The sequence below is a fragment of the Mustela erminea genome, chromosome 7 (genome assembly GCF_009829155.1).
Source record: "Mustela erminea isolate mMusErm1 chromosome 7, mMusErm1.Pri, whole genome shotgun sequence".
Taxonomy (NCBI): Eukaryota; Metazoa; Chordata; class Mammalia; order Carnivora; family Mustelidae; genus Mustela; species Mustela erminea.
This window is the reverse complement of record NC_045620.1, coordinates 88349668-88377235: the sequence shown is the minus strand read 5'-3', so window position 1 is coordinate 88377235 and position 27568 is coordinate 88349668. Positions and strand designations below refer to the sequence as shown.

The 27568-nt window shown below is 44.3% G+C and overlaps 1 protein-coding gene across 2 annotated transcripts; it reads right to left on the bottom strand.

The window, feature by feature from the left end:
* Positions 1-306: 306 nt before the first annotated feature.
* On the bottom strand, positions 307-26289 carry MXD1 (MAX dimerization protein 1). Of its 2 annotated transcripts, none has more exons than XM_032352355.1 (6): positions 25976-26289; positions 25127-25226; positions 20149-20178; positions 4892-5006; positions 3118-3277; positions 307-2841 (listed from the first exon to the last, which is right to left on the bottom strand). In XM_032352355.1, the coding sequence occupies exons 1-6, from the start codon at positions 26046-26048 to the stop codon at positions 2657-2659; spliced, it is 663 nt and encodes a 220-aa protein (XP_032208246.1). In that variant the 5' UTR covers positions 26049-26289; the 3' UTR covers positions 307-2656. The 2 variants fall into 2 exon arrangements, with proteins under 2 accessions (XP_032208246.1, XP_032208244.1); XM_032352353.1 differs by having other exon boundaries at positions 307-2844; positions 25976-26283.
* Between the last annotated feature and the right edge of the window lie 1279 nt (positions 26290-27568).

Here is a 27568-nt window from a genome sequence, read left to right as displayed (position 1 = left end):
ACCAAAAAGACTTTATAGCTCTGAACAGTCACGCTGGTGGATCAGTGAATGAGAGGACAGGTTGGCAAATCAGGGCCGCTGATAGCCGCGTGGGGAAGGGGAGTAGCTGCCTCGGGCTGAGTTTGCTGGTCCTGAAGGTTACAGTTTTGGTCAGAGAGAGGCCTGGCTGCCATGCCAATTCGGTCCACCTCGAGCTTTTGCAAAGTAAGGTCTAACCCTGGTGTCAGTTTATCACAAGTGCATTAAAAATATATTCATTTCCACATTATATATGCAGTCAAATTGAAAAGGACCAGACAAACAGTGCAAAGGTCAAATAATTACTGTTTTATATTGGGACAGTACATTTCAGATTTCAACCAAAAGACAAAAATGCAGTTTAACTTAAACACAGAAAATAACGGCATCTCTCAGATGCCTTATTTCTAAATCGAACAAATACACAAATTCTGTTCCCTTCCCTCCCCCAAAGCAAGCCCACCAGCTTTGCCCAAAGTCTTGAGTTTTCGATGCCATTTGGCATCCAGCATCTTGGCCTTGTGACGGGCTTCAATGTAGCAATTAAAACGCTTGAGAGGTCTAGCGAATGGCATTCGAAAGGGACCTCAAAGTGCAGATACATCTTTTCAAACATGTTACAGGCTGAGCTGGCTCTTTGAACACTATCACTCTGCTTAAATTCAGGAAGCAGGCTTTAAAAATGCGAAAGGCATACAAGTTGTATTTCAGTGCAAATCTTCAGCTGGTCATTGGAAAAGATTCCAAAAAAAAAAAAAAAAAAAAAATCCTTTGTGTCACCTACCCCGCCCTTCCCCCCCACAAAAGCTGAAATTCAGGAAAAAAAAAAAAAAAACCAGAACAAAACAAAAACAGAAGTACAGATGACTTTGGAATCATTTAAAGAATCGACTATTTCCAATTAAAAATTTTAATACATTAGAATCATTAAAATGAAAGAACAAAAACAATCTTGCTTTGTTTAGACCACTCTAATGAATGAGCTTCCGCGTGGAGCGCATTTGAACTCTGAGTCGTGTAGAAGTTGGAGGCGCTGGAGGCGAGGCGAGGCTGGGGGGCCAGAGACCACAGGCAGTGGGGGCTCAGGGTGGCCACCCGCCTGCCGCTGCTTCAGCCGTGGAGCCCTTAGGTTGCAGTGCGTCTGTGGATTTTAGGAATGTTCTTGTCACTTTGTGACACACACTCTGTTTCAGCATCACAGGTTTTACAAATGGTTCAAATTCAATGAAAAAGATTTGCCAGAGGCTGAAAACCTCGACCTCAAAAATATGAATGCAAAAATATTAAGGGGAATGAACCAATTTTGTAGATACCTACATACAAAGTTTCTAGAACATCTATAAAAGCACAAAGTCATAAGAATTTGTTTTCCATTACATTAGTTTATATAAAATGAATAAATAGTATTTATAGATTTAATGTGTCTTATGTACATATACATGTGCTCTGTTTTAGCTTAAATAAAAATGCTACAAAGTGGGATACCACTTTAGGGAGAAATCATAACCAAAAAGAAAGATCAGCCTTTTAAACTAGCAACCCCAGAAGCCTCCATAAAGAGGTTTCTGGGTGTATCCAAAAATAAGGAGAGGAATTCTAATAACACTGTACCATCCCCTCCTGTTCACCTGCAACACAGGGTAGAAATGTGGACTTTTCCTTTCACTGATGATGGACACTAGCTCAGCTAGTGCCAAAGCTCAGTTATTGCTGAAAGTTAAATAGGAAAATAGATTAGAGTTGGACCCAATGTCACTTATTTTGGGGTGAAAAAAAGGCATAATCACTTTGTGTTAAGTGGGAAATGGAGATCTCGTTTATCTCTGAGGTAGGAAAAAAAAATGTTCCAGAGACAAGTAGCATAACAAACTTTGAGGGGAAAACGTGCCTTGGGATAGCAGTATGCAGCGCAGTCCCAAGAACATCGCACACAAAGAGATTGTACCGTCCTGTTTGTGACAACAAACGCTGCTGGAGCTTGCATGAGCTGTGCGACCCCAAAGACGTGCTCTAGCACGGTGTCCACTTCCAGGCGAAAACTACTGCTCCCATCCACACGCGGCTGGGTGGGGGGCGGGGTGAGCAGGGGGAGCGGGTGAAGGGTGTGTTTTCTGGAGGTGTTCCTGACTCCTCACTGGGGTGAGGTCCACGGTGAAGTGCTCTTAAATGCCGCTTTCAAAGCTTACTTTGGAGTTCTGAGATCAGGATCTCAACTTTAAAAGTTTGTTTCCTTCCATTTCCTAAGCACAAGACACATTCGGACATTCCTGCTAGGTGAGTAACATAGCCAGAAAACTTTAAGACAGGTATGCTAGACTACCCGGGGACAGTAAATAAGGTGGGGGAGAGTGCTGGGTGGTGAAAGTTGCTTATTCGGTCTGAGAATTCTTGGGTGCTTCAGAGTGATTGGAATGTACAGTCTGGCAGACGGATTTTTATGGAGAGAAAGAGAAACTAGTGGATGCAATCAGAAACCCACCATCCTAAGCACTTCCTGGAAAACGTTTACAGAGCTGGTTCTGGTACAGGTGGTACACGGAGGCTGACGTGCAAGGGGACTGTGGTTGGGTCTGATACGCTACCTAATCCGCTCGGCCGGCAGAGCCCTCCGGGAGGCAGCCGCGGCGACGCCGCGCTCTCAGAGGCCCAGACACGTCTTGTGATTGTCCTGGAGCTTTATTCTCTTCATGCTGGAGCTGGAGTAGCCCTCGTCACTGCCCAGGCTCTGCATGCTGCCCCGCTCGTCCGAGTCGCTCACGCTGCTGCTGCTCCAGTCCAAGTCGCCCGTGAGATAGTCTGTGCTTTCAACATCCACGTCGATCTCTTCTGCGGGAAGGACAAGAGACACGGGTGGAGGCACGCCACAGGATGCTCAGGCCCAACCGCCAAGCCAGCCCCGCCAGGCCCTGCACTGGAGCCCCAGCCGGAGTGCGAGGAGGTAAGAGGGACTCGTCACTGGGGGTCCAGTGATTGGACATCGCGACAGCTCAAGGGGGCCAGGTCTCTGTTCCTCCCTGGTGTGGCCTCTGGGGACAGACAGATACACACACACACACACACACACACACACACACACACACACACACGGCAGGTGCTCACCCCTGTCGGAGTCTGAGCGCTCCGAGGAAACCGTGGAGCCGATGCTGTCCATCCGTATCCTCTCGATGCCCAGCTTCTCCAGCTGCCGCTTCAGGTGCCGCTGCTCTCGCTGAAGCTGGTCTATTTGGTGAATGGCTTTTCTGTCACAATCTTCAAGTTTCTGCAAGTCAAATGGGGAGCTGTTGGAGCCCGCAGGCCAACTTCCAAATGGGAAAGGACTCTGCATCTTGCCTTTGAGCCCCCTGACAGGCTGGTTTTCCTCAGAAGCCCTTCAGTGTCTCTCGTCTGACTTCTCCCAGGGCAGGATGGGGGCCTCCTGCCTTTGGCTATGCTCTGCGGCACCAACCTCGCTGTGGCTACCTGCACAGTCACAGGTAGGGATCTGGGGGCTGAGCTCGGCCCCTCTAATGCTGGGGAAGAGCTAGCAGCCCCCCAGGTCTGTGGGGAACACCCTGAGCACCGCTCTCTGAACTACAGCCCTCCTTGGGCTGGGAGCTGTGACACGGCCATGCAGAAGGAGGGTTCATCAGCTCCGTGTTCTAATGATATCAACACCTGAGTTATTCCAGATCTCAATTAACTTCTGTTCAGTAGCAGGAAACAGTCTTTGCAAGTCCTGATTCCAAACTGTCCAACATAAGAGCTTAAATGCATTTCCAAAGACCACTTGTTTTTATGAATCTGTTTAACTGTGGTTATGTTGCTCTAGACAGAGGTTCTTTTTCCCTCCAGAACTGTCATGAAGGCAGGTCACTAACCATAATTAAGGAGACATTTGTCCAACAGTGACTAAAGGGTTATTGCTAAACAGTGAGCTCCGGCTGTGGCTTGCGGCTGTCTGACTACCACTTTACTCTCTCACCTTTTGCTCTTCAAGCTACGTGCTACACACGGCCTGTTTCAGACCCTCTGGGAGGTGCTAGGGATACAAGGTGAGCATAAAGACCTCGTCCCCTCCTCCGACAATGGAGACAACCAAACAGTCACACAAACCATGGTCAGATGACAACTGTGATAAGTGCTGAGAGAGAGAAAGATATCCAATAATAGCTCAACTGTCGCAGGAAGGACGTAAGCAGGTCAAGAAAGGCTTCCCTGAGCTAGTGATACCTGTGTTGAGATCTAAAGGATGACAAGAAGTTAACTAGGTGAAGAAAGGAGGAGAAAACATACCAACCAGAGGGAACAGCACGTACAAAGGCCCTGTGGTTAGAGAGCATGACAAGTGCAAGGGGCTGAAAGGGCACAGGGCCCAAGATGCCACTGTACAGGCAGGTAAGGGCCAGGTCATGCAGCCTGGGGCAGGCCTGCTGACAGTCTGCCCTGAGCCACTGAAGAATTTTAAACAGGGTGACATGCTGACTTTGGCTTTGGAAGGATTACTCTTGGGAAGCACAGAGCTTAGCTCAGAGGCAGCTAGAGGAATACAGGGAGGCCTCTGAGGAGTTCACTGCAGTAGATGGTAGGGTGAAATGGGAGTTAGCCTGTGAAATATTTAGGTCTTGGAGAGGACTCAGATATGGCTAACAGAGCAAGGGATAGCAAGGCTGACCCTGAGTTTTTGGCTTAATCAAACGGACAATTAGAGGACCCTTTAACTGCTGCTACACAAGGGTGAGAAATACTGAGTTGGGTTCTGGACATGTTTGGTTTGGGATGCCTGAGATCATCAAAGAGGCAGGCTGGAGGATGATACACATTTGCTACCCCTCATCAACAGACAAATCCTTAATGGACAGGTAAAGCTAAAAACGAATCCCAAGGATCTTCTTACCTTTATGTGCAATTTGGCTTTTGTCAATAAACTCAATGTAGTGTGTCGGTTCGATTCCGGCCCAAGCGGAACCAGCCCCTTCAACTTCTCCAGGCACAAGCGAAGATGGGCCCGCCTAAAAAAACAAGGTCACGGTAGCATTGAGAATTTCACAGTGCGCCAGAAGGCCCTCTGGAAAAACAAGTTCTAAAAGAGTAGGAAGTTGCCCAGGCCCAGGCCCAACACCACCAATGACGTCTGGTCAAACAAACATCTTTGGACATTGGACAACTCTGGTGAAAGCCATAGAGAAGCCAAAACTGGGGTTTTCTCATCTCTTTATAATACAGGTGTGTTAGGGAAGGGACTAAGATCTACTCTTATTAGGCATATTTGTCAGGTTATCTCCAAGTTTCTGGGTTTGAATGTGACCTGACAGCACATGCCAGGGTTTGAATCCTTTCAATCCATACTTCTTCTTTTCCCATTCATGGGCCACTAGAACTCGAGCACTGCTATATGTAGCATTAACACACATGAATGGCCTTTGTGGTTACTCATTACAGCTTGCTTTAGAATAGTGAAGATAAAATCCACTTAAGTCACTAACATTGAGACCTGGTTAAAAAAATTATCGTGTAGCTATCCGGCGGAATACTATGCAGCTATGAAAAGAACCAGAATGTGCTCTACTTACTACCAGGAAAGAACTCTCAGATACATTGTGAAATGAAGAAAAGCAAGATACCATACCATGCATACAACATGCCATCTCTGGACAAAACAGAGGAAAATTAATTATGTTTTTTTCTATAGACATAAAATCTTGAACAATAAGTAAGAAACTAATCTAACAGCAAGGAGAGAGAAGTCAAGGAAGAGGTGAGAATAAGGTAATATTCACTGAATGACTTGTATCTTTTGGCTTTTCAACTATGTAAACTGTTCAAAAAGTACATTAAAGAAAATGAGGGGCGCCTGGGTGGCTCAGTGGGTTGAGCCTCTCTGCCTTCAGCTCGGGTCGTGATCTCAGTCCTGGAATCAAGCCCCGCATTGGGCTCTCTGCTCAGTGGGGAGCCTGCTTCCCCCTCTCTCTCTGCCTGCCTCTCTGCCTACTTGTGATCTCTGTCTGTCAAATAAATAAATCTTTTAAAAAGAGCAAGCACATCATAAGCATTGCTACACTACACAGCCATGCAGAACAGCTAGAGATAACCACATGTGGGCCCCGGAGGGGGCCCAGAGGCACAGTGGGACAGAGCGGGAAGAGAGAAAGCCCGGGGGAGGCAGAAGCTGCAGTGAGCCCCTCAAGAGAGATCTTTAGTCACCGACCGGAGTCCCTAAAGTTTTGGAAATTAACACTTCATTTCTTTGTGCTTTAGTCGGGAACCTAGCAGATCCCGCGAGTGGGAGAAACACCCAGGATTCAGAGTTTTTGCCTCAGCCTACCACATCCTAAAAGCCTTCACAGGCCATTCCAACCCACTGTGATTCCTCCACTTTCTGAGTACTTCCTGGTTTATACTAGTCAAGGGGACATTCACTGTTCTGCTGGAATCATTTGGTATTTGCTACTTAACCACTCATTCATTGCAAACTCCTCAGAAGGTTGGACTGCTGCTTAATCTCTGCTGAGTTACTATGGTGCCTCCCCCTCCCACTTCCTTAATAAATGTCTGCTGAGTGGGCTGTGTCACTATTCAACTAGACCATAAAAGTTTCTGGAGGACACAGTCCATCTCTCCTCCACCTCTGCTCCTTCAACAGTGCTCTGGCTCCTGGGGTTTTTGATACATGCCCACAGCCCACACACAACCACCCAGAGCGGAGTTCCTGGGGGCCTGGGAGGCTACCAGCTGAACTGGGAGACAACCTTAAAGCTTAATTTGCTCCCCTTACCACTTAAAATTTTTGACCATATTAGCGAAAGTAAAAATGGCTTCAGAAAGCTCCAAGCGGTCCATATGTATGATAACAACCAAGGAAGTCCCTTCACACCCTTCATACCAAGACTTCGGGATGTTCCTCCCAAGGCCAACCTAACAAATGGTACATTAGACATCCTGATGAGCCCGTGTCTCATCTGCTTCCAAGCCTCCTTCCTTGTCTAGCTCTCAGAGGAGCTGTCCTAGACTCTCCGAGGGCCCTTGAAGCCTGGACAGATTTGAAGAGCACAGCATTTGCTCTTGAGCTAGGAAGATTTAATGGCACAAAAATGCCTTACTCTTTGGTAAGACTTCCACTTGCCCTGAAACCCTGTCCGTGTGGAATGGCCACAAGCAAAGGGTCCCATTACAGGTATGCTCCACCTACCACTGCAGGCGGGAAAAAGCAAAGCAGAACCTGTGTGTAAAATGGACCTATTCACCTTGGATGATAACATTCAAGAAGAGTCATGAAAACAGATCATATAAGAAACACCATGAGAAGATAAAGTCAATTATACAGTTATCCAAATTATTTCTCCCAAAGTTTACAAACAAACTGTCAAGTGAGGAAAAAGAGTTCAAAAATTAGATGTAGACATTTTTCAGTTTAACTTGTTACCTGCAAAGACAGCATGATTCAGAACAGAGTCCTATTAGTCATTTTATGATGTGGGTTTATTGCAAATATGAGTATGTAAATTTTTTAGGAAGTTTGTCTACTGATAAAAATATAATAAAGTCATCTTTCCATGCATCGTCATTTCTAGTTCTATAGGGAGTCTAGCCCAGAAAAGTATAATTCTCACTACCCAAATGTGGGTTTTTCCAAAGAACACTTCAAGTTGTGAAACTAGAAATAAGCCATTTGACTAATTCAAGCTAAGGATAATACGTGTACATTGAGTGTGTTTTTTTGGCCTGGTTCTATGAAAATAAGACCAGAACTTTCCCCATAATTTTGTCGAGATCCAAAGCCAACTTCTGTCCTTAGTAGTGCCTGCCTTGGCCTCCTCAAGTGCCCAATGGCTGCCCTGCCCACCTGCCTGCAGACATCCCCAGGCTGGCACCTGGGCCAACCATAGGGGAGGGGTGAGGTCTACGGAGTGGGCTCAGTTCTGTCATGTAATAGCAAAATTCGACTCCCGAACCAGATAAACAAGCCAACAGACCCCTCTGTAAAAGCTGCCCTTGAGGCTCCTCAACCCTGAGACACACACGGGCATGCTGCACCCAGGATCTGGAACCCTTTAGCCGGCCTTGAGAGCACCCAGGAATCACGGGATCTAGAGCAAGTAACACAAGCACCTGCCTCAGCTCTTCCTCCCCAGTCCGGACAACTCCCCTGGCCAGGGCTGTGGTCCTCAAGGAGGGGGATCAGTATCCCGTTTTGAACCAGGTCTACCTCCCCCTTGGGGAACCAGCAGAGGTTCTACCACTCGTACTTAACAGGAAGCTACTCCATACCCCAGTCTGCTCCCCACTGAGACCTCCTCCCGTCCCATCTTCTTCAGCCAGTCCTCTACCAGTTGCCAAGAGCTGCCTCCCAGCTCCCCGCCCCCAGGAGAAGAGGGTTGTGCCGAGTCCTGGCTCCCTCCTGCTCCCAGCTGCCTCTTCTGTTTGTGCAGATCCAACTGCTTTGTTCCCAGGTCATAAACTTTGACAAACTTCATGTGCTGACTCTTCAGAAATACTGCTTTAATTATTCTGAAGGGACAGATACACCTTTGGTCTACAGTGGCATAAAGAGACCAATCTTTGATCTGAGCTATAATCAGTAATGCTTAGAATCCAGTGTGCCCTGTGACTAGGGATAACTAAACTAGATACAAACTACAGTTTTTCTTAAGATTTTGAAAAGGATCTCAAATTCTATTTTTGTTTTTAATTCTCTTAATAGTCACCATACAACCAAATGCCAGCGTCGTATGTAAGAAGAGCAAAGGTTTGGGACCTTGGCTTTGCCACTGACTTCCTGGGTGACCTTGAGCTAATCCCTTCCCTCCACGTGGCACCAACTTCCTCAGCAGCAGACAGGAACACCATGCCTGACAGCACCGGTATATTAACTGGGACAAGGTATGGAAGTCCCTGGCCAGAGTCTGACAGGAGTGTTCGCTATGTGGTAGCAGTTATTCTTTCAATTCTAGCTTCTTCTGTAGACCAACAATTACAGGGAACAAACAGATTTGGATAGCACTATAATATTCCTCTGAAAATCAAAAGGGGACTCAAAGTGTCTCACTAGGTAGATAGAGGCTATCTGGTAAAAATCCAAGTCTTCCTTAAAGTAAACACTTGTAACCTATTTTCTATGGCAATACAGATCTTGCTTATGCTAAAGATACTATTTTACATTAAAAAAAAATCAAGGACAGTGAAGGAGACCATCAACAAAAGCAACCTACTGAATGGGAGGAGATATTTGCAAATGCCATATCCAATAAAGGGTTAGTACCCAAAATATATAAAGAGCTGATATAACACCACCCCAAAAATATAATCAAATTAAAGATGGGGAGAAGACACGAATGGACATTTCTCCAAAGAAGACCTACAGATGGCCAAAAGACATATGAAAAGGTGCTTGACCTCACTCATCACCACCTCGTATCTCAGAATGGCTAAAATAAAAAACACAACAAGTGGGGGCAAAGACGTGGAGAAAAAGGAACCCTCTTACACTACTGGTGGAAATGCAAACTGGTGCAGCCACTGTGGCAAAGTGTGGAGGTTCTTCAAAAAGTTAACAATAGAGCTACCCTATGATCCAGCAATCGCACTACTGGAGCAAAACAACTAAACACTAATTCAAAACAACTTATAAACAACAGCATTCTCTCCAACAGCCCAAGTATGGCAGCAGCTCAAGTGTCTATGGACAGATGAACGGATAAGGAAGATGTGGTATAAATATACACACGACACAGTATTATTCTACCCTAAGAATGAAATCTTCCTTTGCAACGGCATGGATGGAGCTAGAAAAAGTCAAAGAAAGACAAATACTGTATGATTTCACTCACATGTGGAGTTTAAACAAAACAAACGAGCAAAGGCAAAAAAGAAAAAAGAGGCAAACCAAGAACCAGTCTCTTAACTAGAGAGAACCAACCTACAGTTACCAGAGGAGAGGCGGGTGGGGGAGGAGGGAAACCAGCAAGGGGCATTAAGGAGGGCACTTGGGACGGATACTGGGCAATGTGTGGAAGTGCTGAATCAGTCCTATTGTACACCTGAACCTAATTATTACACTAGGTTAACTATACTGGAATTTAAAAAATTCAAAAACTCAGCAAGGATCTTATAAAGCTAATGCATGCAATAGAAAAAACTTCTTGGCCACCCGTCATGTGGTGTTGGGTAGAAGGGAGCCCAAGGCTGGGGCGGGGGGCGCTGAAGAGCACCCGACCCTCCCTGCTCCCGCTGCCCTTCAACAGCCCAAAGAAAATACAGCTGCAAATACTGACCTTGGAAAGCCAAGCACATCTCTGGGTGTGCTGTCTATAGCCAAAGCACCTACAATCTCTCTCAAACAACAGCAAGAAGAAAGGAGAGCATATTTAAGAATGAACTTAAAACAGCTTTGGAAGGAAACTATAAAACGTTGCTGAGATACATAAGAAAATCTGAGTAAATGGAAAAAAGTGGCACCCTCCTAGATATGAAACTTAAAAGCAAAGAAGCCAATGTTGCCCAAGTCTGTCCACAAATTAAACCTAGTTCCAGGAAAAAAAAAAAATCCTAAATGTTCTTCTTAATGCTGGGACTCATGTAGAGTTTAGACTCCTGTAGATTCTACAGGAGTCTAAACTCCATCTAGAACAACACACGTATAAGGGAGTGCCAGATTTTTGAAAAAGAAGAATGAGGAGGAATGTGCTATACCAGATACTAAATTGTATTATAAAGCTTTAATAATTAAAAAATAAAGGAATGGGCAGACAAATCAAGTGAACAGAATAAAAAATTCCCAGAAACAGACTGAAGATATAGGTATGAATTTAACATATAACAGAGGTTAACACTGCAAATCCTTGGGAAAGGAATGAATTATTGAGAAAATAGAGAAGTAGGGAGACGGACATCAAAATAAATTCCAAATATATTAAAGATTTAAATATAAAATATTTATATTTCATATTTAGCACACTGTTGTCTGTTTGATAGCACACTGTTGTCCATTTTCCTTAAATCTTGTCAGCCATGAATTATGGAAAACTAAACACCCGAGTGAAAGGAAGTCATTAATGAGGCGGCTCTGGGCTGCTTGAGGCACTACCACATACCAGAGCTTGGGCACTGACAGAAGGCACCCGGGCCAGCCAGTGTGCTCTTAAGACAGTTCTGAATGTGGGGCGCCTGGGTGGCTCAGTCGGTTAAGCGTCTGCCTTTGGCTCAGGTCATCATCCCAGGGTCCTGGGATCGAGGCCCACATCGGGCTCTCTGCTCAGCGGAGAGCCTGCTTCTCCTTCTCCCTCTGCCTGCTGCTCTGCCTACTTGCGTTTTCTCTGTCAAAATAAATAAATACGATCTAAAAAAAAAAAAAAGAAAGTTCTGAAAGCTTCTCACTTTATTTCTGCCCCCAGACTTAAGCTCCCTCTAGTCTATCCATGTCTCTCTCCCTCTCAGGCCAACAGATTTGTCAACTGGGGAATAAACTGGGAAAAGAGTAAGATCAGAAGTAGACTGTGCCATCTGATAGTGCTCCTGAATCTGCCAGGTTACCCAAAAAGTTCTTCCTGACTTGAACATGGTCAGGAGTGGGAATGGTATCCAACAGGACATATGTGCGTGTCTGCGTGGTAAGGGAGGACTACTGTCAGAGATTTTTTTTTTTAAACTGAAGGTCTAACTGAATGCTTTCCTTTCATAGTCAAGTATAGGACAGGACAAAGAATTAGAAGGTGACAACAGAGTGTACAGGATGGCAGCCAGTGAAGGGGGTAGATAAGTAAGTTCACAGGTAGAAACATACACTTGACTCTTTCATTCATTTACTCCAACTACATTTCCCAGGGAGGATTACTGTGTACTGCTACTTTCACAGGTACTTGGATACAATGCTCAGTTAGATCAAGTCCCTGCCTTGGTGCTTCTTGAAATTTAGTTGGACAACAAAAGTAAACAAATTATTGAAGAATTATTGATCTGAACTACCTTCAGGCTATTAAAAATAGCAGCTCTCACCAAAAGTTCTAGAACAGGCTCCCCTTTGCCCTCTATAAAGCCTATTCTTTCTTTTCCCTCACCCATATCTTGACTTACAAGGTGTCAAGCTTCCACAGAACATCAGAACCTGTTTTTTTCCCTTTCCAAATAGATCACATTCATTTCTTCATTCATTCACACACAGACTTCCTACATAGCCAATTGTTCTTTCATTACCAAATAATAGGAAAGATCAAGACCTTCATTTCATGTTAATCCACTGGAGCCCAGAAATAACAATGTATCTGCAGTTGCTGATCTGAGAGTAGCATCTGGTATCTTAGGCAATCCATGTCCCTTCTCTTTGGGAAAATCCCTACCTAACAAAGATACACGGTACCTCACTGAGTACTACTTTTCATTAAAACTGGGCTTTATGGGGCGCCTGGGTGGCTCAGTGGGTTAAAGCCTCTGCCTTCGGCTCAGGTCATGGTCTCAGGGTCCTGGGATCGAGCCCCACATCAGGCTCTCTGCTCGGTGGGGAGCCTGCTTCCTCCTCTCTCTGCCTGCCTCTCTGCCTACTTGTGATCTCTCTCTCTGTCAAATAAATAAATAGATGTCTTAAAAAAAAAAAAAAGAAAAAGAAAACTGGGCTTCATATTCTTCACCAAAGGAAAAAAAGCAAACAATAAACAATAGCTGATTTAACTGTAAAGTTTCACCATCTTATTTCCTAGCTTTGTATAGGCACAGATTTAGCCAATTAAATAGCTTCATAAATTCTACAGGATAAATGGAGGTTTAATAAAAATTTCAGATATGCTACATATGAGCTGTATAGTGAGAAAAAAAGGTTTGGTATAGAATAAGAAGAAACAAGTCATCTCATGGGGTCAAAAATTACTCCCTAAAAGTGATTACAGGTCACAAGAGATCCTTTCTCCAGATTTGGGGTTAAGAACAGAGCCTTACCTGGTCAAACAAAAGGTCCGGGTGAAGACTACAAGTCATGCTTTGAGGGGAAAAAAAGGACTCTCCTCCTTTCCCGAAAATGATCCCTTTATAAATAATTGCCAGATGCATCACTATTACCAACTTAATTAGAACCTAGGAAGGTTTTGAAGATTTTTGATAATTGTGATAAGGAATCTTTATAAAAGATACAGAGATAGTTCTATATGCTAGCAGTATGGGAACAGGTCACTTGATGAACAAGGCATAAACAGCAATTCACGGTGGCTACATTTTGAAGTTATAAGATCACTTCTCCACTAAAAGTATGAAATCCATAGTATATTCATTAATATGTCCTTTCCAGAGACCAATTTTTAAAATGGACACAATATATATCATGGCTAGTACCTGCTAGCTTTCTCACCCTTTGACTATTAATGCTTATGACAAAAAGTCAGGCAGTGCCCCCAGTGCTCCAGCGGGGACTGGAAATTAGTTGAATAAGCAGCATAGGTCTTTTCTCCAAGTTTTTCCAAGGGCAGATGCCATCTATCCAAGAGGTATAGTCCAAGGAAAACAGATTCTAGAGGTACAAATCTGGGTGTTCTACCTTCAATGTAGACCAGATTTGCACACTGATAACTACATCCCTTCTTTGTAATAACCAGGCCATGCCCTTAGCCCCATGTGGCAACAAAGCAATGCAGATTCGTTACAACACTCTAGAGTGAAATCTGAATGTGGTCAAGAAAGTTCAGAAACAGTAGGAGTGGCGCAATGCCTACCACAACTTGGGCCCGATGCAAATGTTACACCCCTACCCTCTTCCGATAGGAGGAGCTTGGCCATTTGGAAAGTGGAAATAATGACAGGGACCTGCAATCAATTAGAATATCGCCAGAAGAGACCTGATTGCAGGGATTTCTCATTCCAGACCAGAGGCTACTGAAATACTGTTAGACCAAATGAAAATAATAGCTTAGATCAGGTTGCTGAGTCCTCCCCACAGAGCGCACACAAAAATCTTTTGTCATGGGGTCAGAAGACTCTAGCAGAGGTAATCTCTCTAGACCAGCTAGCTGCCTAATTCCAGCAAGGCCTGCAAATGTACCATTCCAGAAAAACGAGTGCCTATTATTAAAGAAGATTCCAGAGCCTTCTTTTGAAAAAAAGTCCAACCTAGCACCTGACTCCTGACCCACTGACTACAGCTTATATGCAGTCAGTGTCCATTTGCTAAAGTGCTATTGAAAGGCATTGAGACCAGAGGAATTCCCAGAAAACAGACAAATTATTATCAACAAAGCCATATAACAACAAGATTCAAAATTTTCCTATATTCCAATAAGAGTTAATTAGTAATTACAATGGGAATACAATAGTGATTTAAAAATTGGGGTGCCTGGTGCCTCAGTGAGTTAAAGCCTCTGCCTTTGGCTCAGGTCATGATCCCAGAGTCCTGGGATGGAGCCCCACATAGGGTTCTCTGCTCAGCAGGGAGCCTGCTTCCTCCCCTCTCTCTGCCTGCCTCTCTGCCTCCTTGTGATCTCTGTCAAATAAATAAATAAAATCTTAAAAATTTTTATATATATATATATGTATGTGTATGTGTATATGTGTGTGTATGTCTGAATACCTCTTAAAAGAAATATGCAAGATATACAGGGAAACACTATAAAACTTCAGAGAGAAAATGGATCTGAATAAATGAAGTCACATACCAAATCCTGGATGGAAAGAGCTAATACGTGAACATGAACTTTTATTTATTTATTTATTTTAAAATATTTTATTTATTTATTTCACAGACAGAGATCACAAGCAGGCAGAGAGGCAGGCAGAGAGCGAGGAGGAAGCAGGCACCCTGCTGAGCAGAGAGCCCAACGTGGGACTCATCCCAGGACCCTGAGATCATGACCTGAGCCGAAGGCAGAGGCTTTAACCCACTGAGCCACCCAGGCACTCCATGAACATGAATTTTTAAAAGGTTCATTTATACTAAAATTATTAGATTTTGATTTTGAAAGTCCCAAAAGGATTTGGATGTTGTGGAGATGGGTTGACCATACAATTCATAGGGAAAAATAAACTAGTGAAAACAGCTAACAACATGGTAAAATAAAAAAAAGAAATAAAAGGAGAAGGGAGTAGGGATTTGCTTTACCAGATCTCGAAGTTCATGGTAAAACCTCAATGACTGAAACAATATTCACTGGCAGAGGAAGAGCAGAGCAGATGATCAGCGGAACAGAAGAACCAGTCTAGAAACGGACTCAGCCACAAACATGAATTTAGTATACAATACAGGCAGCAAGTTCAGACAGTGAGAGAAAATGGATTCTGTTAAACGAGATGATAAACTGGACAATAATATGATACTCAAAGGGGCAATCTCTTTCATATATATCCTTCACATATAAAATCTTTTCAAAGTAAGGGGAAAAAGAATGCCCGAGTAGAAAATTGGGCAACGGTTATTAACAGGCAGCATAAACACAGAAAGGTAAGAAAATGATTTGATTATGCTAGTGACGTAAGAAATGCAAATTGAAACAAGTTGTCTGTTTTTACTTTTTACGTATCAACTTCATAAAGGTCTTCAATTATAATACCACCTTGTGAAGGTGTAAGGAAAATACAGCCGATAATCTGCCGGTGGGCAATCAGCAGTCACATCGAAAACCCTAACAATGTGTCTATCATTATTTCCACAACTGTAAGTTCACCTTACGGATGTAATTATGGTGGACAGTGGTTTATCTACGACGTCGTTTAAGGAAGTACTGTGTGTATTAGCCAAATACAGGAAAGAACCTAAAGCAGGGGACTGGTTATATGAGTTACCGCCCATCTGTAGGAGAGAACATTACTAAACATTACTAAAAGTAATGTTAGAGGAGACTTGACACTGGAAAATATTGATAATGTAGCTTGAAAAGAAGATAGATATTATTTACTGTGGGATCCCATGTTGATTAAAAAAAAAAAAGGCATGCACAAAACCTAGATGGGTACAGAACTTAGTAGGAATATTAGCAGCTGTTACTACTGCAAGACCTAGGACAGGCGATTTTTATATTTTTTGTGCTTTTTGGAACTTCCCAATTTTCTACCCTAAACTATATATATTTTTTTTAACAATTTTAGTTATTATGAGAGAGAGAGAGGCAGAGGCCGAGGGTGAAGCAGGCTCCCCACAGGGAGCCCGATGTGGGGCTCGATCCCAGGACCCCAAGATCATGACCTGAGCCAAAGGCAGATGCTTAACCATCTGAGCCACCCAGGCGCCCCCTAAACTATATTTTTAAGTCATTTTCCAAAAGCAACTTTGGTGATACACTTCAAAGTTCCACTGCTGTCTTCTGGCAGCTAGAATTATGGATGATTTAAATTGTTCTTAGACTCTCTATAGTTCTCAAAATTTTCGGTAAGATCGGTTTTTTTTTTCTTTTTTTTTAAAGATTACATTTATTTGAGAGAGAGAGAGCAAGTGTGAGAAAGATCACAGAAGGAGAGAGAGAAGCAGACTTGCCCCTGAGTGGAGAGCCTGAGATGGGACTCCATCCCAGGACCCCAGGATCATGACCCGAGCTGCAGGCAGATGCTTAACTGATGAGCCTCCCAGGTGTCCCTGTAAGATTAGTTTTTGTTTTTTTTAAAGATTTTATTTATTTATTTGACAGAGAGAGATCACAAGCAGGCAGAGAGGCAGGCAGATAGAGAGAGAGGAGGAAGCAGGCTCCCTACCGAGCAGAGAGTACGATGCGGGGCTCCATCCCAGGACCCTGAGATCATGACCTGAGCCGAAGGCAGCGGCTTAACCCACTGAGCCACCCAGGCGCCCCTGTAAGATTATTTTTTTTTTAAAATATTTTATTTATTATTTATTTGACAGAGAGAAATCACAAGTAGATGGAGAGGCAGGCAGAGAGAGAGAGAGGGAAGCAGGCTCCCTGCTGAGCAGAGAGCCCGATGTGGGACTCGATCCCAGGACCCTGAGATCATGACCTGAGCCGAAGGCAGTGGCTTAACCCACTGAGCCACCCAGGCGCCCAAGATTAGTTTTAAAAAGAAAAACCATGGGCACCCGGGTGGCTCAGTGGGTTAAAGCCCCTGCCCTCGGCTCAGGTCATGATCCCAGGGTCCTGAGATCCAGGCCCGCATTGGGCTTTCTGCTCAGCAGGGAGCCTGCTTCCTCTCTCTCTCTCTCTCTCTCTGCCTACTTGTGACCTCTTTCTCTGTTAAATAAATTTTTTTTAAAAATCTTTAAAAAGAAAAACCATACACTCAAAAGTGTTTCCTGAGGAGGCTGGATCCACAAGGCCTAGTCACAATTCTGGGAAGCACTGGCAGAGTGACAGCCGCTCCCATCTAAACTGATAAACTGAACCCTCCACCCCGGGAGCATGGGCTTCATCAGACTCTGTATTCCCAGCACCTTAGGACCCAGAATCTTCAGCCCTCCAGAATGCCTCATCTAGAGAACGGAAAATACAAGCCTTCTAGAATGGTGGAGGTGGGGTATTTTCCTACCAACACCAAGGATAGTGAAGTGGTAATGTTGAGTATATTGTCCTCATAGTGGAGTCCTGATGAAGACCAATTACTCAGAATCTCTAAAGTGCCACAGAAAAGGATTCTGTTTAAAAATCTAACCCAAGCATAATCAACTCTGCGGTATCAAAGAGGAAAACAAATTCCCATTGTTGAAAGCTCTTTTCCTAGGTTTTTGTTTTTTTTTAAGAGTCATGTCAATCTTTCTATGTGATGTTTTAAGGTAAAAAATGGCTAAAGTGCACATGCACTTGGCAAAGCAGGGTTCTCTTATGGGAACCAACTACTAAAACCAGGAGACGACCACAGTGGCTGCTCAGCCGTCTTCAAAACCAAAGATTCTTAAGCATCTACACTCATATGGGGAGAAAAACGGAGCAACTTTAAGTTCCTCTCCTGGACTGCAGCAACCAATGTTTGGTTAAATTAAGAAATTTGAGTCTTTACTTCCTTCTTTTCTGTTCACATGCTCTGGACTAGAGAAAGAATTATCAAGACCTTAAAAGACCGAATTCCAAAAAAGAAAGGACAGTAAGGAAACTAGATAAGTCTTCAGCAAGCAAAAGTGGACTGGTCACACGGAAGCTGTGTGAATTAGAAGCAGCTTGCTCAGTGGGGGCTCCAAATCTAGTTTTCTGGATTCTTTGCCTCTACAGCCTCTCATGTATACCTCAATCTGAGCACATAGTGTGTTCATTGAGATGGTCTCTCCGTCTTTCCCATTAGACAGACTACACTTCTCACGGATGGGGATCATGCTGATCTAATACCCCCAGTGTGAACTCATTTAATACCTAGTACTGAGCACAAGTTCTGGAGACACTGTAGGCAAAAAATAAACGCGGCTGAATGGCTAAAAAGGAAAACTGACATTGTGTGGCATTCTTGCATAGGTAAAAAGCATAAAGTAGTGGTAAGTGCAAAAGCCCTTACCACAAGGGGTAAAATTTTCATAACAAAATGACTGTCTAATGGAATAATAAAAAAGTAAATGCCTAAGTAAGGTGGGGGAGGAGAACTAGAAGACTTTTCAGCAGAAAGAGTCCCAGTTTACTCAGTTCACCCCCAAGGCCGAAAGCTGAGAATCCAAAGATGAGAAAGAGAGGCTACATGTGACTACCTTTCCACCTTAAAAGATACTTTTGAGTTCCCAATTCATGAGCCAGAAATCCCTAAAGCATAAAGGAAGCTCTGACTTCAAACACAGTCCCAATCACAGAATAATTAAAAGGGAAGAAGAGGGATGGGAGCACGTGTGCGGTGCGGCACACACGGAATTCTTCAGCGGAGTCACGCTACGGGTTCACCCTGTTCCAACCTTCTCCTTTCCAGTAAGTCAGGTCTGCCCTTTCCCAGTGGAACGGGTCATTCAGATCCTGACTTTCAGAGGCAAGCTCCCTCTTCAAAGAAGGTTTGCATGAAATAACCATATGTATTTGCAGAACCATCACTACCCATCATCATCTCGCTCACGCAGAGCACCGAGAAAGCCACTCAGTCTGAACGGGTAGCCTGTATTTCAAATTGATGGGCGCTCGGAGACCAGAATGAAGCTTGTTCAATGGTTCTCAGCCCTGGCAGCACATGAGAATCACCTGGGGAGCTTTTAAAAAAAATACTAGAGCAGAGTCTCAACCCAAACCAATTAAAGCAGAATTGCTAGGGGTGAGGTCTGAGCATTGGTTTCTTTCTTTCCTTTTTTAAAGCCCTGCAAGGAATGACTATTAATTCTCCCTCCCACCCCAGCATAGTAAAAGTGGTTATTTCTTTTTTTAAGTCTTTATTAGAGATAAAAGATTTGCTTTAAAATACTCTACGGACAGGCGTAGTTTTGATTATCTAAGATTGACAAAATGATAATGATGGTTGAAGCTGGGTAATGGATACACAGAACTCGATTACATTATTTGTTCTCATATATTTGAAGATTTCTAGAAGTTCTTTTATAAAATTGGCAGAAATAAAATCTGTTCCTTCTCCCCAAGTGAATAAATGTAATTTAATACAAAAATATTTTTAAGAAAACATTAAAATAAAAACTTCGCAAGTGACTAAGTACAACCAGAGTCAAGATCCACTAGGCTACATCATTGAAGGAGGGGCAAACCAAATTTAAAAACTAAAGATTCAAACAAACAGCAAGAGGCAATCCAGGTGAGAGAGATCAACTCAGGCTCAGCCAGATGGATCCCAGGGAGGGTGGCAGGCCTCCACTAGTGAATCACCATCTCCAATTTGTGCTATGCATATATTTGCCTGAATTTTGAGAATCTTTATTCTCAAGTAAACTGTAAATACACACACATATGTATGTATATTTATATATATCTGGGTGTGTACACGATTTAAGACAGAACTACCAATTATATTCAGCAGCATGTCATTTTTTTAAAAAACACTATTTGTGGAAACATGGCTCATGACCTAAAATGCTTTGGCCTGTGAAACAGTCACCCAGGAAGGCGCTCCTTAGGAGAAGCAGGTGGCAAGAGTGAGGGGTGGGGGTGTGGTTTCTGGAACCTTGCAAGCCCTTCGTCTACCTAAGTGATTTAGGGGCAGCGCTGCTCAACCGACTAGAGGAAACTCATATATCAGGTGTTGCTTGTGGGAAGAGCCAAGAAAAAACAGCCAAGTCTCCAAAATCAGAGGACATATCAAAGAGACCCCCATCCCACCCCCAAATCCCCAACTCACCTATTCTTCTCCATTTCATTGTGAGTTGATCTGAAAGAAGGAACAGTAAGAAAAGAGTGAGATTCTTCTGCTCTTAAAGGACTGCTTCAACACCAATACAGTTATTTTAACTTCTTTCTCTCCAGAGTTGGCAGGAGAGAAAACAGAAAGGGAAGGAAAACTCAGTGGGCTCTGCTACACAAATCAGTTCCTTTGAGGAGTTAGATAAACGTAAATGTGTAAAATAGAGTTCAAGGACAAGTGGCCAACTTAAGAGGCATGCAATCCCTGGTGGAAATGTAATCCATTTTAAGAAAGGAAATAAAAGGGGTCTATTTATACAAAGAGAAAAACAGCTGTGCCATGTGATGCGAATTCGGGTTCTAGAACAGTGAAGAAGCTTTCTTCAGGCTGAGGGTAGAAGAGTGGTGGTGTCACCCCCCTGAATCCTGCAGTTTTTCTAGATGAGTAGATACACCAAATTTTTATGCTAAGTTTCTTAACAATAGGATACAATTTTAAGTGGATAAAAATAATCCCTCATCCCTCAATCTTTCTACTCCCTGACGTAATTATCTGATCATGTCCACCCTCCTGAAAAACGCTACTGGTGAACAGCTCCCAGAGGATTTCGGGAAAGGGCTTCTAAAACTGAGCTCCATATAAAGACGATACGGATTGGTTTAAAGCTACGGTGAGGGTGAATTGTGAAGTCTAGCTTTGCCACTGACTGGTGCTGTAGAAGAAACAAAATCCTTTACCATCTTGTCCTTGATTAACCCCTCTGTAAAATGGGAGTAAAAATTAGTGTCAATTATCTACTCAACACACATAGATCAATGAGGTAGCAACTGTAAAAGTGATTAGAGAGCCTTGGACGAAAGCTGTGGTGGATGTGAAATCCTGTTATTAAAGTGTTTATAGCTGACCCTGAATATAAGGCCTGGTCTAAGAATTTATAGACAGATTTCCACAGAAGTCACAGGAAGCCAGTCAATATGGCCACTACAGTGTCCTCCTCACACAACTCCTCCCTAATTATAAATTTGAGGAACCTCCCAGCGTTATAAAGGAGCTGAATCTTGACTTTTCTTCATGGAAATTCTCTGGAATCTAAACAGTTCAGGAGACAGTGCCCTGGCTCAGGCCAGAATCTTCTGGGCCTACAGAGACATTCTCACGGTAATCACAGAGAAACAGGACCTCTGTGAATGCTCCACCACTCATTTATACCGGGGAGGCAATCACACCCAAGTTCATTCACACCAGAGAAGGCTGGTGGGGTGTGTGTAGGGGTTTGTAGTCTCAGAATGAGACATTTCCAATCCTGCAATAAAACTTCTCTTCCACAAGGCTCCTGGGACACCAATTTTTATTAATGAGGAAAACTGAGAAAATAATGACAGTATTTGTTTTCTAGGTAAAGGACCTCAAAATTGGTTACTGTAAAAGCTTTATATTGATTTGCTTGGTTTTCCCTTAGCCTTCTTCAGTTACATTTTTCTGAAGATTTACTTCCTGCAATGGCTGGCAGGATATCACAGTTAACAAGTTGGGCCCGCGCTACAAACCTTTGGCTTTAAAGCATGTGGCATTTTAGTTTTAACAGGGAATAACAAGTTCAAAGTCTGACAGATTTTTTAAATGCATGAAAGTATATGACAGCAGTTGGTCAGGATTTCCCTATTTAATTGTAGGCAAGGACCATCCCAGGAAGGTGGTGGAGGACAGAAGGCTGGGTATTTGAAAGCATATCATCTCTGATTACAGAGAATAGCATGCAGGGCACTCTTAGCTAAAATTTCTGGATTCTTTGAAGCTACATACAAGAAAAATTCTGAATCCCCAAGATAAACTTTTAAACAAATTCCATAGGAAGGGCAACTCCTTCTAGACTTTGAACAGTTTTGGAAACTACAGATCTTATCTGATTACTTAAGAGTCTTGAACACAGGGACCTAGGTGCCTCAGTCGGTTGAGTGTCTGCCTTCGGCTCAGGTCATGATCCTGGAGTCACAGGACGGAGTCCCACATCGGGCTCCCTGCTCCGTGGGGAGTCTGCTGCTCCCTCTGAACCTACCCCCCTCCATGCTCTAACTCTCTCTCTCAAATAAATAAATAAAATCTTAAAAGTACTGAACACATTATGATTTTTACAAGGGGACTTACATCTAATGTCACCATTTAAAAATATATTCTTACAAGGGGCACCTGGGTGGCTGAGTCAGTTAACATCTGACTCTTGATCTCAGTTCAGGTCTTGGTCTCAGGGTCGAGTTCAAGCCCCACACTGAGCTCCACGCTGGGCGTGGAGCCTACTTAAAAAAGAATATATGTATATATATATGCTCACAAAAAGATAACTAAGCCAAACTACAGAGTGTATGAGAATGGGGAAAGTTCTTGGGTTCAAAAAGAGTCTCCATGTCAGCTCAGCTATATACCCCTGTTGCATAGAAGAGCTAGGAGGCAGGTCCTGAACTTCCCGTTTCATGAGTGCCAAAGCTTGCTCTACAGTTTAACAAAACAGACCTTTAAAAACAACTCTGGATTTCAATTCTAAATGATTAGTAACTCATTTCAAAAATCAGTAGGAAAGAAAAAAAGATTTCACTCCCTGTATTCCAGTAGTTCTCTGGATGATTCTGAAGCGATCAATATTTAAATTTCATTTTTTTTTTTTTAAAGATTTTATTTATTTATTTGACAGAGAGAGATCACAAGTAGGCAGAGAGGCAGGCAGAGAGAGAGGAGGAAGCAGGCTCCCTGCTGAGCAGAGAGCCCGATGCGGGGCTCGATCCCAGGACTCTGAGATCATGACCTGAGCCGAAGGCAGCGGCTTAACCCACTGAGCCACCCAGGCGCCCCATCATTTTTGTTTTTTTAAACAAGCAACTAGAGAAACTGGATTAAAATCTGCATTTTTAGTTCCCAAGAAGTTGGATATGTGGCTAAATCTTATTTATTTTTTTATTGTCCAAGTAAAAGTAGTCCCCTGACACTACAACCAAAGAGCACAGCACTTGAACCTGAATTAACAAGAATAAACTATTATCTGGTGGTTATGTAAACCAGCAGTAATCTCGCCATCGCCCTTACCTCAGTGCAAAATCCTGACCATACATGGCCTTGGAGAGAAGTCTAATTCAAATCAAAGGGGTCAAACTGCATTCTCTGGGGCGATGTCTCACTGCTAAGGTAAGGGTCATTCCTTACCTGATCACATTTAAACAAAACCACCTACTCTTGCTTCATGTTTGCTTGGTGCCATGTCCAGGTTTAATTAAGGTCTCTCTCAGAGATCCTTGCACCACTGAGGATATGACACTAATTCTTTAATCGTCAAGAACATGGGAAACTGTGATAGCCTCTGGTCTGTAACCATGGAAAGCAAACCAAACCCATTAACAGAAGACAGCTTTTCCCAAACTCAGTAGTTATAGCTATTTCTTCCATAATAGCACTGGATAGTAAAGAGAAAGAATCTGTTTCTTGGCTTGCATTTCTCAACTATCATTATTTTTCTTTCCTAATCACCTTTGAGGACCAGCCTGCTTCTCTTTCAATATCCCTTTCTCTTCCTCTCCCCACCACTGAACCTCTTCCAACTTTCCTATGAAACTTAGGGAAAAATAAAGTGCTAAAGATTAAGCCTTGACTAGCAGAGTGGACAATTCCTTCCAAATCATGAGTGGACAAGAATTAAAGTAACAAATGGAGTACCCTTTTCAAGAAAAATAAACAAAGTTCTTCCAAACAAAATTCAAAGAATACTGTAACAAAATGCAACATAGCTAAATTGTCTTATCCCCCTGCATAATGCAAGTCAATATTAACATTCTTCTTATAGGCCCTTAATACCCACACACAGATCTATTAGCTACCACCTTCAGATAATGTGAAACATGGGAGGGAAAGGAAAAGCCACGAGGTTGTTAATTACCAGGTTCATCCCTCAGGTGCCTTCTTATTCAAGAGCTTAGCACATGTGTGCGGCTCACATCCTGTGGTTCTACCAACACTAAGTACAATGGGATGAGTCAAGGACAGAAGCAGCAGTAAGAGCAAGTGAGTTTTAGGTTTAAATGGGACCTCCTGGCTTTTAGTGGTCTGTATTATGCCACAGAGGCTAACCAAATACAGTTACCTGCAGCCAGGAATAAGGACTCTAAGTCAGTGATGAAAATGTGAATGATTATTGGAATGAAAGGTATAAGTAAATAGACCTAACAGATTTCCTAGCTAACTTATATTTTAAGGGCAAAGAAGGGAAAAAGGGGAAAGTAACATTAACAAGTACATCATAGGTAGCATGAACTATACTCAGGGTTTTAATGTGATTTCACTGATCATTAACCACATAATTCCCAGTGAAATTCACAGATTTTAAGAACTAGAAGGCTAACATAAAAGGGCTGTGGCATATTAATATTTTAATATTAATTTTCCATCACCAAAAAGGCAGGTCTTAACCTCCATCATTCCTCTTTGCCACTATAAACAGATTTAACAGTTTATGAGACAAACCACTGCATTTCATTTACATGTCAAATATGAAATCTTACCACCTACACTAAATTGAATACTTTAGCATGTTTATAAAATCTTCACTATGAAAAGTAAAAGAAATGGATAATGTCCAGCATTTTCAATTATAAAAAAAAACCTGCCTTTAATCTGATTTCTGAAGGCAACATATTGTCATTGTTCCTAATCTCACTGGAAGTTTCCATAGATTTTTGTTCCAAAAGGGAAGAAAAGCAAAATAAAGTTTAAAAGTTCATAAAGAAATGTAAAACACTTCCATTTCTCTCTTCTGTCTCAACTCAAACACAAGGGCTCCTTCCTCCAATGGCTTAAGACCATGTGTGCCTGACTCAATCATGATTGCTACTTAATGTATTTACTGGGTTATAATCACAACAGACAACTTCCATTCTGCAGTTTGTATCATCTGCAGTGTAATCTAAAAGAGAAAGAGAAATATTTACCAAATTACCTGCTACTGCTGTTATTCTTCTTGGATTTGTTCCTCCGTTTTAAGGCATCTCTGTCCTTGTTATTGTATGGTAACATGGAGGCATAACCATGTTCAGCTTCTAGAAAACCGAAGGATCCAGTTAATGAATGAGCCTAGAACATTCAATACTCTCTCCCCTCTACAGTATTTCCTTTTTAAATTTTATTTTTCATTAAAAGAATATTGTGTTAAGAAACAAACGATGCAAGGTGGAATTCTTAGAACAATGATTTTTTTTTTTTTAAATTGTGTGAATACCCTCAGTTCGGAGCAGGTGTAAGAAGCATTCCAGCTGCTCATTGTTGAGAAAGACACAGCAAGTCGCTGAGCTCATGGAGCTTGGGTTCCCCACTGGCAACGTCCAGCAGGTTGGCGTGCTTTAAGTGGGACCAGCCTCGGGCGAAGGTGCGGGGCAAACACCCGAAACCCAGAGGGCGGGGAAGGGGGCGCGCAGGGGAATCGCTGCTCCTCCAGCTGGGAGACGGGGCGCCAGGCCCAATTGGGGGCCGCTCCGGACAAGCCCCGGTGGGTAAACCAAGGGTCTGGCCGAGAGGACCCCAGGCACCCCATTTGCTTTGCGGTGGGGGGGCAGCGCTCGGGACTCCGGAGGCAGCGGCCCCTTTCCCCACCCTCATTCATTGCCTTTGGGGCAGCAGCGGCCTCCCTTCGGACCGCGCGTGGGGAGAGCTGGAGGGGTTGGGAGCGCTCGCGGTCGCGGTCTCTGCGCCTCCAACCACCCCCAGAGAGGCTGGGCGCCCCTACCCCGCGGCCGGGTCCCTCAGAGCCCCCGGCCCCGGCTCGGGATGGACCCCTCCCGTCCCCGTGCACCTCTCTCCCGCCGCTCCAGGTAGTCAGCCGCCTCCAGCAGCATCTGGATGTTCATCCGAACCGCCGCCGCCATTCTGCACCGGGGGCCGGAGCCACGGGACCAACCCCCACTGCCCACGGGCTCGCCGCCGCCGCCGGACACCCGCGCCCTGCTGTGGACCCCGCAGAGCAGGGTTGAGAGAGCCTCTCTGCCGACCACGCTCGCCGGAAGCGGCGAAGGGGGGCCGGTGAGCTGGGCACCGCCGACACCGTGACAGAACCCGAAGAAGAGCAGCAGCCGCCACCGCCGCGGAGTGTTTATCTCCGACTCACCATCCCCCCGCCCCCAGGCCCTTCTCTTGACAGGCCCGCTTCGGCTGCGTTCCTCATTGGGCACCCTAAAGAATTCCCCGCCCCTGGCCTTGTCCGATTGGGGAAAAGCATTACAGCCCCGCCCCCTAGAGTCCGCTCCTCTCTCCGGTTGGTCACGCTTGACAAGGCCCGGGCTCCACCCCCCCTTTCCAATTGGTGACAGGATTCGCAACTCCGCCTCGTGCTCCTTCCCTGTTTTCCATTGGTTCTATGCCGACAACCCCCTTTTGCTTTGTTAGTATTGGCCCAGAGCTACAGAAAGCGAGCCACTTTGCCTATCTCCCATTGGTGGAGCCGGCTGAAACCTCCCAGCTACGATGACGTCACCATCCTCCGGGCCCAGCGAGCCCTGAGTGGCTGGTGATCAGCGGCGCCGCCACTCCTCCCCTGATCTGGCATTGGCTGGGAGGGCTGACCTGGGCGCCGGCGCTGATTCACGGCCGCCGCTGGGCTCCGCTCCGTCCGGCCCATCCCGGCCCCGCCTCGGACCTGTTGCCCGGACCTGTCCCCGGGGAAAAGTTCCGAGAGCCTGCCGGTTATCCTTCGAGTGAAGGCTGGCACCGCGCGTCGCCTGGGCTCTTTGTCCTGCTCGGATTCCTGGCCGGAGCCCTTGGTCCGGCGGCCACAGTCCCAGAGGTTCCAGGCTTCCCAGCTCCCTGGCGGCTGTGGGCCCCGCTGCGAATCCCACTGAAGCGAGAGCGGCGCCGGCAACCTGGTGGGCCCGGGGCTTCCGCCGGCGCCACGTGGCTGTGGGGCTTGAAGGAAAAAGCTTGCCTTGCGTTGAATGCTCGCCGCCCAGCGTTTTTTCTCCTCAGAAAGCGGCGGAATGGGGCAGCCGTTTACAGCCCTGCGCGTCTCTGTTGGCACTCCCAGCCTTACCCCAAGTGCAGGCATAATCACTCCCTCAAAAACTTACTGCATCTACAGAATCCCCAGCGTTGGATCCCGAGATTTTTTGACCCAAATCTCGTTCAGGGTCTTTCCTTCCCTTTTAATTCTAGATGAAAACACTAAAAAACAAACAAACAAAAAAACCACAAAAAAACCCACGAACGAACAAACTTCCACTGTACAATATAAATGGTGTGTGTGGGGTGGGTACCAGTAGAAATACACAGAACTAAAAATTTAAGTATTATTCCCTAAGCCCATCAAGATTTATAACCCAAGTTATTGTTAATACATTGGCATCTCCATGTTAAAAAGGAGGAATAAATGTCTTCATAAGCTTGAACATATTTC